The sequence below is a fragment of the Crotalus tigris genome, unplaced genomic scaffold (assembly GCF_016545835.1).
Source record: "Crotalus tigris isolate CLP2741 ecotype Arizona unplaced genomic scaffold, ASM1654583v1 scf7180000017571.3126492, whole genome shotgun sequence".
Lineage (NCBI taxonomy): Eukaryota > Metazoa > Chordata > Lepidosauria > Squamata > Viperidae > Crotalus > Crotalus tigris.
The window spans coordinates 1596430-1612480 of record NW_024096482.1 but is presented as its reverse complement, the minus strand read 5'-3'; the positions used below and the strand labels follow the sequence as shown (position 1 = coordinate 1612480).

At 36.2% G+C, this 16051-nt stretch overlaps 1 protein-coding gene across 2 annotated transcripts in view; it reads right to left on the bottom strand.

The window, feature by feature from the left end:
* The window catches only part of PLPP1 (phospholipid phosphatase 1), a 77616-nt gene extending 61805 nt beyond the window's left edge, over nt 1–15811 (bottom strand). Inside the window, exon 1 of one of the 2 annotated variants that reach the window (XM_039355710.1) lies at nt 14439–15811. In XM_039355710.1, the coding sequence (XP_039211644.1) occupies nt 14439–14496 (58 nt within the window). In that variant the 5' untranslated portion in view covers nt 14497–15811. The remainder of the gene's footprint in view (nt 1–14438) is intronic. The other variant, XM_039355718.1, reaches the window with a different exon arrangement.
* Nucleotides 15812–16051: the final 240 nt, after the last annotated feature.

Genomic DNA, 16051 nt, shown 5'->3' with positions numbered 1-16051 from the left:
ACAAACAGAATGGTCCAATTGAGGATGAAGCCATTCTTTGCAGGATAGGAGAGGAGGCAAATACAATCCCTTAATATCTAGTAAAATATTTCCTTCAGGAAAAAAAATATTCTGAATCTGGCTAATTCTGTCATACATTAACCTTACTAAGCCATCCAGTTTAGAGACACCCTACATTTAAATATGGCAATATTCCTGAACTACCAGCTAAGTCAAAGTTCTTGAATAATACACTTGTTTCTTGCTGCAGCTGCCGCTGTCAGGCAATGAAATTATTCAAAACCATTTTCCCACTGTCTCCCAACATCAACATTTCCTTTGTGCCATTCGAGCAAGAGCCAGGTTTTAAAATATACAAATATGTATACAAAAAGATTCATTCTCTTATGCATAAAGTACTATTTTAGAAAACAGCAGTTAGAAATGGAATATTCATATTCAGCTAACTGAAGATTACTTAGTCCTAAAAATCATTGTAACTTGAATAGTTTAATAATACATACTGGAAAAAAAATTAAGGACAAATTTAAAATAGTTTTAATAAATTAAAAAAAAGCCACATGAGGTTCTAGAAATGAAGATCACCTGGCAAAGAAGTATATCTACTGTATGAACATTTCTCTTTGGACAGACTAAAACTTTATGGCTACCTACAAATTAAACAAATCTAAAGAATAACAGAAATGTGGGATGGATTGGAAAATCATTTTTTTTTCTCAACTCTAGTAAGACCATATTTCTTCTCATCAGTGTAAGCTGAAACTTTCACATTGACATTATTTGTGTATATAATCAGTCAACAAGTCTGAGACTCAGAATTTAACCCTTGAAATCTGCAACAGAGATCAATCATCAGGCAGGTGAAGAAAAAGTTCATTTGAAGAATCTAGAAAAGTCTATGGACTGTCTGCATCAGGTAACAACGGTGAGGAAAACCCATGATGCCCACAGGTGATGGGGATTGCAAACCAATGCATCTGCATAATATCACAGTTACAAATGCTGGACCGGATGGCTCACTCAGTTAAACAAACTTAAGGCAGAGCTTCTACATTTATCCTCTGAAAAGGATTAGAACTGCTTTCTGACCAAAATTCTACAGAGCCATTGTCTATACATGGGTAAGTGAAACGTTCCATAACTGGGTGATATTTCCACTTCTACTTTCTAAAAGCAAAGCAAGCAACATTTTGTTGATAGAATTTTGCAGAATTTAGTCATCTAAAAACCTTCCACTAAATCCTCTTCAGTTTTCTTCTAATTTTCCTTATTTCATAATACCTTTTTAAAAAAATTGTTATTGTGGCACTATTCCTGTGGGGATAGGAAAGGCCAATGCTCCACTGAGGCACAGCAGGAAGAGATTCTCTGGGGAACATGGATAATATTCAATAAAAAGATAAAGTTTCATTCTGAGATAAACATGATCTGAGTGATCACAGCTTTTAACTATTTAACCAAAGAGCAAACTGCTTCAATTATAGATACGTTTTGAAATACAAGGAAGGAAATACAAGGGAGGGGGAAGCCCAGAGGAAATTCTCAGATTAAAATGCTGAAGTCCACAGGAAAATGTGTGCCAACATGTTCATACCCAGAGATAAAAAAAATGTGCTTCCTTTGGCAAAAAGTCAGTTCAAATACATTTTTTCATAAACATGTTTACATTAGGAAAATATTTCATTTCAGAGTAAGATTTTAAATACTGAAACGAATATTATACACTACAAAAATAGCTGGTTAACCTAAAATGTTCAGATCACCTACAGGTGTTATCAAGACTAAAATGCTACATATTTTAAAACATCCAGGCCAGCACTCTCAAGGAAACATGGAGTCATTTACAAATGAGGGTGCAGATGAACTTGTAAATCAAGCTACCCCACAAATTGGATGAGACTGTGTCCTCATTACATCAGTTCATAGTTTTCCTAAGTGCTAATGTCAAACCTTTCTCCAAAAAAGAATTTCCCATTTCAAGCGGTGATGGTCCCAGCAAAATGGTTATTGTTTTACTCTGCTATTATAATGGTGTAGTCTGGGTTGCCACTTGGGGGAGGGTACCTTTGGGTCACTTCATCTCCCATTTCCCAGTGTGACAATAAAACATCACTACAAAGTAGGGCCCAAACAGAAATAAGCATAAAAAGCTTGGCAGCTGCTCACTGTAAATAAAAAATGTTGGTGGTGCAAATTTTTACTGTAGTTACAGAGATGGGGTGGGTGGGGAAGTTGAAATAAAGGGGAAAGGACAAAGCATTTTTCACTGGCCAACAAAGAAATATTAATGGATGAGATATCACTGAGTTCTTCTATTGGTTAGGTTAGGAAACATAAATATTGCTTGGCTGTCGAATCTCAAGTCAACACTGTTGATTTTCTTGTAAACATGTCCTTTCCCTTAGCCCAGTATTTTTCAACCTTAGTAACTTTAAGATGATATCAGAATTCCCTATCCAATTGAATTCCACACATCTTAAAAAGACCAAGGATGAAAAACATTGCCTTAGTCTCTATGCATACCTACTGACTATAACCATGAGTCGCTCCCTGCATTGTTTTGATTATGGAAATCAGACATTTTGGTGATGGAAAGGCTGGTCCTTCGGAAGTACTCTTGGACTCAACTGACAATATTAGAGTTTAGAAGGAACTGCACATAGCTTATATGAATTTCCAGCAGGGAGAGCAGGTGTTTAATATTGTCAATTAAGCACCAATAAATCAGTCATCTTTCCTGGTTTTTTTCTATGTGTTGGATTCTAAATTCCATAATCCTCAGAGAACACATCTGCAGCATACCACATTAAATTAGGCTGCACTAAATAATATTTTCCTATATAGACTTCAAACATTAGCAGTAGAGTTTGCTTTTCTCTTGAAACAAAAGAGCTTTGCTTTCTGAAATATGTTGATGGTAAACAAAGCAAAAGTCACGCAAAAAAAATGACACCATCAAGATACAGGCAGAAAAAATACAATAAAAAAACCTTTTGTTCAAAGTTTCACAAAGCAGCGTGCAAACTCCTATGTACTCCAACAACTTTTGCTAAGCTAGATAGTTAATGACAGACAAGAGAACAGCCCTCCAAAATCTGTCTGGTGCTGAAACCATGGCATCTGCATTTAAACATATCCTTTAACATAAAAGAAGACAACAGAGATTCAAATCAAATCTATTGGATTGTAACATAATTCAAGTATATTATTAATCAACCATCATGGTTAAAGTTTCATTCAAATATTTTGCATATTGATATTTGCAATGCTTCCCGAAATACTGCAATGTGCCCAGATTGAAAGGATTGTTCCTTACTAGTCCAATTCATGCAACATTGATTGTTTATATCAGGGGTTCTCAAGCTGCATCTTCCTAAAATAATTACATTTATGTGACTTCATTACATGAATAAAATAAAATAACTCAAAAATCTAAGCTTAAATACTGGCAATATTTAAAAAGAAAATTGGAAACCCTTTGTAAGTTGTTTGCCTCCCTCCAGGAAATCCCTACCCATGCTTTGAGAATAATGTTTATTTTAAAAAATAATGTTTATGGCATAAACTTTATGGAGCAAATCTCAGACATAGTACCCACTAAGCTATAAAATAAGTTAATCATGTCATGGTTTAACCAATGCATGCATCTGACACCACTGAAAAAATAATCTTCAATTACTTTGTTTAATTTCTTGTTCAATAATAGAGCAGAAACAAAACAAAACAAGCTTGTCTTTAAAGTTCATTCCATCAGTTAAAAGTTTCACTCATCAATTTTAAAAATCTGTTCTCTGGATCCAAATGACTTTCCTGAAACACAGTTTGTCATGTAATAATGAAAGTGTCACTGAACAGGCAATTATTGCTTAGAATGATAATGAATACATTTTAGCCACTATACTAGTTCTTCCACAATTCTCTATTCATTGGTTTAACCATAAAGCCATTACAAATATCAAGTTACCATCTTTTATTTATTCTAACACAGTGGTTCTCAACCTTTCTAATGCCGTGACCCCATAATACAGTTCCCCATGTTGTGGTGACCCCCAACCACTTATACATCACCGGGTGCCAGGGGCGTGGCCAAAGAAAAGGGGGAAAAATGGCGGACAGCCTTGTTTGGCGACCCCCGTGAAATGGTCGTTCGACCCCAAATGGGGTCCTGACCCACAGGTTGAGAACCACTGTTCTAACACATATTTTCAGGGAACAGGTCTTCAAACATTACCAATTCCCTATACAGAAAAGTAATCTGTATAACAAAAAATACATATTGCACTTATACATGACAACACTAATGTGATTTGTTTCACTCTGTATTCATGCACTAGAAGTTCCAACTGCTTATGGTTTCCCAGAATATGCAAGCATCATGAATACTAACATACTAATACTAATATGTAATCATTCTGAATAATAATCTACATAGCTTTATGTTGCATACCATTTCCTACACAGATTTCATGAAGTAGTATTTTATATCTTATTTAATTTAAACAATATAAGAACATATTGGTCAATATTCTCATCTTTACCATAAGACAAAAGACTGATACAGATCTTTTTGATTAAATTTCTAATAACCAGTTATTTTCTTATTTTCTTCCCATTTATGTAACATAATAAAGACTGGATGACCTCAATTATTAATAATTCAGAAGTTAAATCCAACAACTTTACTATCCATTATTTAATGTATTCAAGCCAAGACAGCGTATACATTTATTATAAAAAGCTAACTACTAAAATCAAACCTGTTAGATAAGTTTAATAAAATGTAATTAAACAAGAATAAACATGTTTTATAATACTGCAAATATGTAATCCAAAATATATGTAAATGCTAACATTACAGCATTTCCAAACTACAAAATATAAAGAATAGGGCAGAGGAAATTTAGGATTTGATTTCCAAAATCTGTTTCAGAACATGAAGGCATAACATCTTTAGGCAATAATTTAAAGCAGCTGTGTTTTTTCTTGGCAATACATAATCCAGGGAAATAACATGATTAGTCTAAGGTGTTGCAGGCAGGTGTCAGATTCATGCTACAACATGAATTGATTATTGAATCCAAAGCATTGCACAGTCCTATGGCTATTGTAGGAGGGGAATGTACTTCCCCTTCTTTAATTATCCTCACAATCTCAAATATTCTCTGAACTTCCCAAGTATGTAAATGATTTACCAAGTCAACATAATATAAACTAGCCAATATAGAAAATGAGCAGCTTTTATCTTTGAAATCAAAGCAATGTAAAGCTTAACAAATAACTAAACAGTAACAAACTGTGCCCTAGGTGGTCAAAACAGCTAAGTGGCTATATAATTCCTGTATTAGCACCCAAAAATATTGCTAAGAGGTTATATAAAGGGCAATTTATCAGCTATTCTGTAAAAGAAAAAAAACGGCCCTGCAAGCACCAAGATGCCAACCTGATTCAGTTCCATTAAAAATAATTCAAAATAACCCAAATCTGTTTAAAGGGAGGGAACAGTTTCTATCAATATCAAAACAGCAGAGTGTAACAAAATCATTCAAAAAGCAATTTAGAGTATGCCACTCCTCAAAGATTCATCTAGAGCAGGATTTCTCAAATGGATTTCAATTCTTAGAATTCCTGTTGGTTAGGGAATTCTGGGAGTTTAAGTGTCAAGCCCTCCCGTAAAGTTGCCAAGGTTGGGAAACCTGACCAAGAGTAACTCCATAAATTAAATCATTTGTACCAACTGACATTCCATATTACAGTTTACAATAGAGCAATCAGATTGGAAGACTAGTGTGGTATGATTAAGCTTGCTGAACCATAGATAATGTTGAGAAATGAAGGGGAATCTGCATGTCCCAGGATGATGTTGCAGGATCCAATCTGGATTGGTCACCGGGACGAGAGGTTTTATCTTCCGAGTTTTTGGGCTTGTGCTGGAGCAAATCTTCAGAGAGAGAGAAAGGTTGGGAGTTCGAGCACGAGTCCGAAAGCTCAGAAGACAAAATCTCTGGTCCTGATGATCGACCCAGATTGGATCCTGCAATGTTGACAAACTCTAGGTATAATTTCTCAGAAGGAAAATGACTTCTTTAACAAGTGGATTGTTTTCAAATTCATAAAAAGTCTCAGATGAGAAAATCAAGACTTTAAAATATGGATTGACGCTAAATCATTACATACAGACAGAATACGCTAGGCTAAAAAATTAGTCAGCTGGGCAGGCCCATTAGGAAAAGTCCAAATTCAAAACGTAAACTCCCTTTTATCAAGTCCAACAAAAAATGCATATTACTGAAAAGGCTTTTTCAAACATTTTTTTTACAGTTTTTGCTATTTTGAGATGTTTTACTTTTGATTCTAAAAATATAATTATACCAAGTTTGCTTTGTAAAAGAAAAAAGGAATGAATCATTTTGAACTCTGTACATAACAACTGTCTAATGGTGGAAAATGTATAGATTTATTCTTCCACATATGACTCTATGTGGGAAGTAAGCTCAGACAAGTAAATACAAGTTTTATAAGAGCATTACTGCTTGCTTTAATTCCCAGTGTAGAATACACTGCTTAAACACTTTGCAGTATGTCAAGTACCCAATGAAACCAATACCAAACAGTTCTGTTGGATATCACATAAACCATCCATTCCTTTGGCAGGCTTGATTTTCCAGAGCTTACAAGACTGAAAACACTTCCAGAATTTATCAACTCTGACTTTCAAACTACCGTATTTTCCAGCGTATAAGACGACTTTCTAAAGTGCGGAAATCGGCACCAAAGTCGGGGGTCGTCTTATACGCCGAGTCATCTTATATGCCGGAAATTACGGTAGTTTCCAGCAGATAAGACAACTTTCTAGGCATGAAAATCGGCGCCGAAGTCGGGGGTCATCTTATACGCCGGATCGCCTTATACGCCAGAAAATACGGTATGTTATTAGATTGTGGAATGAACCAAACTGTAGTGCATAGTTTAAGCAATAAACATGATATATTTTAATAAAAAGTACTTAGACACTGATAAATCCAAAGGTACCAAGATCTCCAATAATAGACAGTAAAAATATATCCTGAAAATATTTTTTAAAACGTGAAGGGTAGTTTCATTCTTATACACAGACACAGACACACAGAGACATACAGGCTCACCAGATGGCAAGTAACAAACAAAAGCAAATATCAAAAATGGAACTAATTATATTTTCAAACTTCTTTTCTTTTTTCCCCTTGGGAATGTGGGGAAAGGATGATTTCCAATTCTTCTTGGCTAAAGAGATATATTATAATTAAAAATCACATTCACATCTTTAAACAATATTATTCTTCCCAAAATCACATTAACTAATGTATGGATATTAAACAAAGGGAATAATAATGGAACAAATCCATATCATATTGTAAACTGTATACTTAAAGCCTGAAGAAGTTGTCAATTAATCTCAAAAGTATTCTCGCAGGAGTTAATCTAACATGAAAAAGTATATTGTTGAATTACTCTTAGATTGATCTTCTTCTTCTTGTGCCATATACGTTATCGGACGTTGGCGATCATGTTGGCGATCCTGTTTTTATCAGCAGCCACACGAAAAAGTGCTGCTGAGTTTTGTCCAAACTAATCCCTTAGATTTTGAAGCCATTAGATTGATAGAAAACTTTTTTTTAAAAAAACTTTCAGTTTTTTGATTTGAGGCATTCCAACTGTTATTTTGAATCTCCTGTATATTATTGATACCCATCTTAATGATATCCTTTGTCTATTAAAAATATTATAAACTGAGAACCATCCAAAACACATTTTCATAGTTGATAGTAATTCAGAAATTTTATACTGTATGCTGATAAAACTAGACCAAATTGTGTATTTTTGTCAAACATGACATCATTGGACGTTTGGTTTTTAAAACACATTGATAAAACAGAACAGCTGTCTCAAAAGGAGACAATAGAACAGAAAATAATGTGACCTATCTACTAGTATTGTTATATAGGTAGTCTTCGACTTACAACCATTTGTTTAAAGGACCATGGAAAGTTACAATGGCAGTGAAAAAAATGACTTAGGACCGTTTTTCACACAACCACTGCAGCATCCTCCAGATAATTCATTTCATCCAGGATCTTCTGAAGTTCTTGTGTGACCACTTTCTGAACCATCTTCTTCTAGAAAAGGAAGATGGAATATTGGACAAAAATTGTCCAGAACTGTAGAGTTCAGCAATGGTTTCTTGAGAAGATGCACCCACACCTCCTTAACAGAGTCAGGAACATCTCTTCTGTTAAGGCAGAATTCACCATCCTTTAAACCTATTCATATGTCACCTCCAGAGTGTCCTTGACCAGTCAGGATCTAATTCCGTTTTACCAGGGTTCAGCTATGATACGATTAAGGGCTTTCATCATAACATGTGCCATTTTATTCCCATTTTATTATTTGATTGCTAGGGATAATTGCAGAGTTAATAATTACATATCCACTGATTTTTCTTCCCACTATTGAGTGATAATGCTATCTACCCATAACTAAATTGGTAGAAATTGTGCTGCAATGAAATATGCTGCCCACATTTGGTCAACTATCTTTCTCTGAGAAAAATAATTGATCAACTCTCTGCACATTGCAGGATTTCACTACACTAGAGGACTATCCAGCCTCTGAAAACCTCCAGAGAAAGGGAAAAGTCACTGCATATAGTAACTTATTCCACTCAATGACAGCTTTCTTTAAATAATTCTCTCTAATGTCTAATTTGTATTACATCCTTTTAGTCCCATTAGTTCTGGTCTTACCTTCTGGAGCAAGTGAGAATAAGTCTGAAGAAGTGAAGCCCACTTGAAGTAGCTATTATGTCTCCTCTCAACTTTCTCTTCTGCAAGCTAAACATTCCTAGGTCTTTCAACCTTTCCTTGTGGGCTTGGTTTCTAGTACTTTCACCATTTTGATAGTTCTTCTCTGGATTTGCTCCAGGTTATCAACATCTTTTTTAAACTGTGGTGCGCAGAACTGAACACAATATCCAAGTGAGGTCTGACCAAGGAAGAGGAGAGAGAGATAATCATTTTCCTTGATCTCATCATAACACAGTAAACTCTCAATACAATGGACCAATGGAGAGAAAACAGAATGTCCATCAGATCCAAATAGCTTTTACGCACTCATAAAACAACTAATGACATCTCATAGATGCATATTTTAATAATTTTATTCATGGGATTTTTTTCCATGTGTATTTTTCATATTCTATACATATACATGACAAGTGGGACTTTTACACATGGAAATAAGCATACAATATATAATCAGATTGTCTGTTGCAGCTAACATCCACTAAACTGATGTCTATTTACTATATTTCTTTTTCTTATACTGTACATGTCTGATCACAAGCTGTACCTGTGAAACCTTTAAAAATTCAACACATTTCTTACTTCTGTAATTTTATACCATAAGATCCCAGAATCTTATGATTCATAAGTTAACAAAAGTGCTGTCATTCAGTCAATGAGGAATGGGGTACTGTATCACTCATCTACAAACATAGAGAAATGTCAATGCTCAGTTCTACATTACATGAGAGATTAGAAGTCATAGGATCAAAGCATTCAGTAGTGACTTGAAAAAGAAAAAATAACTCCAGCATTTTCATCTAATCCAGTTTTTCTCAACTTCAGCAATATTAAGCTGTGGAGACTTCGACTCCCACAATTCTGTGAATTGAAATCCATACATCTAATGTTGCTGAGGTTGAGAAACTTTGGCTTTCTTATAGTATGTGTTTGTGAGGATGGTAACTTCACTGCTAAATATTTTTCCAATAGCCATGAAAAAAAATCAATCATGACATAATCTTAATTAAATTCTGCATTTGTAGCTTGTACGATCTTGTATGAAATCTAGATGGAATTAATGCACTTAAACTCCACAGAACTTCACAGCAGAATCAACACAGAAGACAGTTTGGAGTGCTGCTTCCCAATCCTCTTTTCCTAAATCTTTTCTCAATCTGAATCACCATTTATTATCTATACATTTCAGAATATAAATTATGATTTGTCTCAAGTGTACTATTTTAATCACTTTACAACTAAGAACCATACTGATTCAGTTCTACTCTAGCATTATTTTTGGTACTAGAATTATAGGAAGTGGTCAAACAAATCTGAACTGCTATTGAATTTAAATTATTCACAGCTTTGGAATTAAATAAGAGTAAACCCAAATGAAAATCTAATACTTGAACTGCTCTATTAGCTCCACTAGGAAGAAAATTATTTAGAACAATGAAAAGGGATATACTTTGGGATTATATGTGTTTCAAAAAAAATCTGCAAGTTGCTTCAGACTTTGCATCAGCTTTTCATTAAAGCAGGCATGACTTTTTTTCCATCTGAAAAAGATTGTTGCTTTAAGTGTCTCATTAGTCTCATTAGATGCATTACAGATGTAACTTATCCTTTCTGAAGCTTACCTAGAAGCCCAAAAGAGGTGCAACTTTAATTATAAATGCTGTAATTAATATTTAAATCTATCTATCTATCTATCTATCTATCTATCTATCTATCTATCTATCTATCTATCTATCTATCTATCTATCTACTCCCATTCCCTTTCTGCAGTTGAAGTTATGTGGTTCTACATTTAGGAACTATGACTCCAAATGCTTAGTCAAGATTTATGTTTTCTTCTCAAAAACTCAGATCAAATTATCTGATCAGCAAAACCTATCAAGAAGATGACATAGTTTATAAAGTGAATTATAACTAAAGAAATTATATTCAACACACAATGATCCTGAACACCTCATTTAAAACCCTCTATTATTTCTGTAATCCACATATCATAAATTATGAAACTTTCCTTATTGAAATAGAAAATTTCCAGACACTTTGAAGCCATGGTGAAAACACCTGTAGGGTGGGGAAGGAGGTTGCAGGTTAATCAAAATTTTGGGAAAATCTGAAATGTATCCAATATTTGTGTTATTCTTTATTGCTCTAAGTTCATTTTTCCTCTTTTATGAATATTTTATGTAGTATCTTTGTTTATGCATGAATGTTCTAGGTTGCCCAACTCTAGAATGACTCTGGGTAGCTCTCAATTAAAAAGAACTGTCTTATATTGGGAAACAGTCGTAAAAAGGATATTCTTATAAAAAAGAATGCTCCATCCATCCCTCAACTTCAAAGGGCTTTAACCTTCACCAAGCATGTCAAACTGCTGGTCCACGGGCCAGATGCGTCACACTAAAACCACGCCCACCCCATTGCCAGCAATGGGGGAAAAGTCATGATATGTCACGCGACGTCATGTGACATCACGAGCTTGACATGCCTGACCTTCACTGACCCAAGGCTTGGAGGAAGAGTCAAATTTTTAAATCTTGTTTAAAAAAATATATGGTAGGCTCACAAATAACTATTTCATCATATTTTATAGTCCCAGAGGAGGAGTGCTTCCTACATTATGTTAGATAACATTGGTGAAACTAACAGAGGAGGTTGTTTCAAACAGGACGGACAGATCCCACAGGAAATAGATAGCTCTGATGACTAGGCCTTCTAAGACTTTAAAGGTAATAATCAGACTTTTGAATTACACCTGGAAGCTTACTGGTAACCACTGCAGCTACCAGAACAGGCCTGGTACATGGGCATAGAAAGGCATGCCCATCACTGTTTGCACATTTGAATTTTCCATCAGGTGCACATTCTGAGTGATCCTCAAGGGAGCCTCATGTACAGCACATTTCAATATTATATCTACAAGGTGACCAAGGTATATCTGACTATACAAAGAGTCTCCAAGGCCAATACTGGATACAACTGGTGCACAAGTCTGCAAGCTGCCACCTGCTTTCAAACAGGTATGAGAATCCAGGAAAATCAAGACTTCACAGAGTCCCAGTACAACTCCATTCAAAACCAGAGGTAGATGATCCCAAGAACTACATGCTCCAAGAACTCACTGCCACTTGGTCTTGTTTGAATCCTTCATCCCCATCTAAATTAATTTGGTTCATTCACACAATTATCAGATTTGGCATATTTGTACAATGTAAAAGTATAATTTAATTAGATAACTAAATTGACTAATAGAATGTACTTTTAAATATTTGTTTTTTTCCTACAATAGAAGCAATGAACCTCAGTCAGGAGCAGATCCATTAGATTCTAGATAAGCAACAATACACACACATAAGCAAATAATGTACTGAATTCTTCCTTCTTTGGCAGAAAGGGCTATGCTGCTTAGCAGCAGCCATGCATGTTGCTCTAACTAACATTTAGAGTTATACAATACAGAAGTACCTGTCCTCTGGTGCACCGGCTCCAGTGTTCTGACACACTATATAAATGTCATCCTATTACAAACTAATAAAAACTTTGGTAAAGTAAGGAATTTAGATTATCTTGTCTTACCTGCATCCATTTCTCCCAAATAAAATATTTCACTGGAAGTTTTTATTCTTTCCAAAATTTTCAAATGGGAAGGCAGAAAAGGCTTTTAAGATGCTTTGGGATTTTTTTTTCCTGAGCCATTACATAACTAATCCTGCAATATTATTCAGTATGCTCATCTGAGCCTCTTCCAGAAACATGAACTATAGGTGTTTCCAAAGTCATACTCAGCTTTGAAATATACTTAGCTATGAAATATTGTTATCTTAATTTTGCCCATCTTCTTTCAATGTGCTGAAGAAAGGCAATATCAAACTATCAGCACTAATCAGCAAAGATTAAGAATTAAAAAGGCTAATTTGCAATGTAGAGATAAATTCAATACCTGTTATCTTAGATTTGGATCACAATATTAACTATTTGGACATACTTAATTCAGAACTGTTGTCTCATCAAGTTAGATCATATAATTTATCAAAGTGTACATTGGTCAATTGATTCAATTATCTAAAGATTAACCATATCACCCTATAAAGTATTTATCTATTAAAGAATGGTTAGGAACATTACTATTTGAAAATGTTATGCTATATTTCAATAGATTTCATAGAAACATTCATTATTTGCTAAACTTATATGGTGTGAGACTTTCCCATCCTTTCCACAGAAGTAAATCTTCAGTTAGTCTAAAGCAGATATTTTATTGGTCCAAAATCAATTATCTCCTATTTAATGGATATGAAATAGTATAAATGAAATAAATCTCCATCAAGGCCTTTCTAAAATTATCAGATGAATTTAACAGAGGACAGTGGACTGCCATCACTACACTGCTCTTACCTAAAGTAACATTTATAAATATTTAGCAACAACCAAAGCTAGTAGTTCAATATTACACCCAGGAATGTGTCAGTCTAAAACTAGATACTTCGCAGTAACAAAATTTAAAGCTAGACAAGACGTATTTTTAAGGTTAAGCTTATACTTTGCTAAATACATACGTACACATTTTGATTACATTATGATTCTTCATACTGCAAAAATGAAAAAGTACTGTCAGCAAATAGTGATATAGTATATATATTTTGTAATCCTAGCCCTAAGAGTAGCTGTAGAGTCACCCATAAAAAAATCCATTAAAAAGTGTATTGTAGGACATCAATGTGCAACTTCATCAATTATTTATCCTTTTACATAAAAGTATGTTCATATGAGAAGAAATCAACTGCTTTATTTCAAAACTCAGCTTACTAAATGTACATCAATCTTCTCCTGTCTGATACCCACCAAATGCAACTGACTTCACCAGATGATGAGGGCACCAGGTTGAAGAAGCATGCACACAAAATGTAGCTGTGATTTTCCATCTACCAGCACATCAAGATGGTTTTTTTCAACTCTTTCTCTGTACACCACTCATTCAAGCCATTTGTTATATTAGCCAACTTGAATAACCCTGATTTAAGCAGAATTCCAGTGACCAAGTTTATCTAGGTGAGAGATGGGGGTTGATGCGAAGCTAGCCAGTAAGCAAGGAGATGAACAGATGAACGCAAAGAAAGCAGCGACAACAGCAGAAGCAGACAAACCTAAAATGAAAAAAATGCTGCATTTATTAACCCTTTTCCAAATCCTCCCCAAGCTTTTCGGCAAGGCCAGAGATGCAAGGCAAAGATTAGCCTGTCACCATGCAGGGGAAAGCAAACTACCCCAGATACACATTCGCTGCATATGTACGTATAGGCATATAAAAAGAATGCGGGAGATACCTTCCACACCCCATCCCACCCCACGATTCATTCAGACGGTCTACCCATTCACTGCCCTCACCCAAACACGTACATATGCCTCATGGATTCCCGGGGGTAACCGCAGGAACAGAAGCTGAGGAGTTGCCTCAAGAGCCGGCCAGGGAAGCCCTGGCAGCCACAATAGGGGCGCGTCGGGTGGGCAAACCGACAAGTGCGCAGCGGTGGCGCATCTCCTCTGAGGTGCCCAGGCGCCTCCCCTTCCTCTCCAGATCCCCACGCTGCCAAACCCGAAACATACCTAGGACCACACAGACCACGTCCAGCACCACATAAGGGAGCCGCGTCTTGTCAAACATTTCGGAACTGAAGTGGTGGCGACGGCGCCCTTAAGCGAGACTCGGTTAGGACCAGAGGGGCGAGCAAAAGAAACGGGCTGGGAGCCTCAGCTCCGCCGCCTCCAGTCACAGGACCAGCCGAGGCGGGCAGGAAGAAAAGAGGGAACCCGAGCGCGCAGGTTCTCCGCCCAATGGCGCTGCCTGACACCCGAAGCGCCGCCGCTAATGCGGCTCGTGGGAGGATGGGCCGCGCTTTAAGGAGGGGGAGGGCCAGAAACCAAGAACGAAGGCGGGCGGCGGCAGGAGCAGACTCCGCCTCCTTTGGCGCACACCCGCCGCGTGCCCAGAAGCCCAACCTCCCCTCGCCGCCGAATTGTTGAACTGAGGTAGCCCCTAGGTACGTCATAACCATTTGCTCCGCCCACTTCCTGTTTTCTGAACCTCGAAGGTAATCAATTCTCCCACTCGGTGCTGCGAAGATCCAAGCACGGTCGCGGAGCCACGCCATGCCCCTCCGTCTCTGCCGGACCGGGTTGTCTTCATTCATTCGCTCTCACGGGCGGCGTGTGGTTGCTTTTCATTGCTAATTTTTTTTTTTTTTTTTGCCCTGCTTGCTGGAAGAGGTCACGAGGGTTTGAGAAGATTTTCTGATTTTCAAGTCGCTCCTTCTGCATTTTCAGCTTGTGTTTTCTAAATTAACTTGCTAGATCCGTTTAAACTTGAGAAAGGGGGAGGCTTTTCCATGTGGAGGGGGAAACGGAGTAGAAAGAAATTATTACCAGATGCTTTCAGGAAATATTAGGCATTCCTGCAAACTTAAAATAAGTCTAGGCGGATTTTTAATAGATCTGGAAAGCTGGGTTAGTCTGTTGCACAAGACTGCATTTCAAAATCATTAGTAGTTGTTTGCTCAGAAATTAATCTTACTGTGCTCTGTGAGTTTCCTAGGTAAATGAAACTAGGATTGGTTTCTAACAAATTAATGGTGGTGTCAAAATGAATAAATAAATAAGCTAGAAAACTGGGTGATCATTCTCCAGCTGTGATGTACTATAACTCCTATTAGCCTGAGCCAGCAGAGCCAAAGCACTTTGGGATTTTAATTGCAAGTATCCAGAGAGTTACATTTTGGGAGAGACTTCATTAAGGGGCATTAAGACTTAAATACAAACAATTGGAAATAAAAAAAAGCCCCTCCATATAGCATAATTGGTCATCAGTATCATGCATGTGAAGAAATGGAATTTAATTCAAGAACATGTAAATCTTTATAAAATGATGTATGTAAAGGCCATAAAACTAAAGGGCTTTAAGACTTGTTAACTATCTGAAATAAACTAGCATTTATTTTGCTAACTTGGTAGAATCATATTTAAATTTAATTAAACCTGTTTAAGAAGTGAAAGCTGAAGGAGAATTTTTTCTATCCTGTCTACTAAAAAAGAACACAAAGAAATAATGTGGATGGATACTATTGGTCCTTGATTTCCAGATTTATTTTTATTCTTTTGGATTTTGGAGAAAATCTCTTATGTGTCATGAAGAGTCAACATTGGCTTGATAGCACATAATCAGT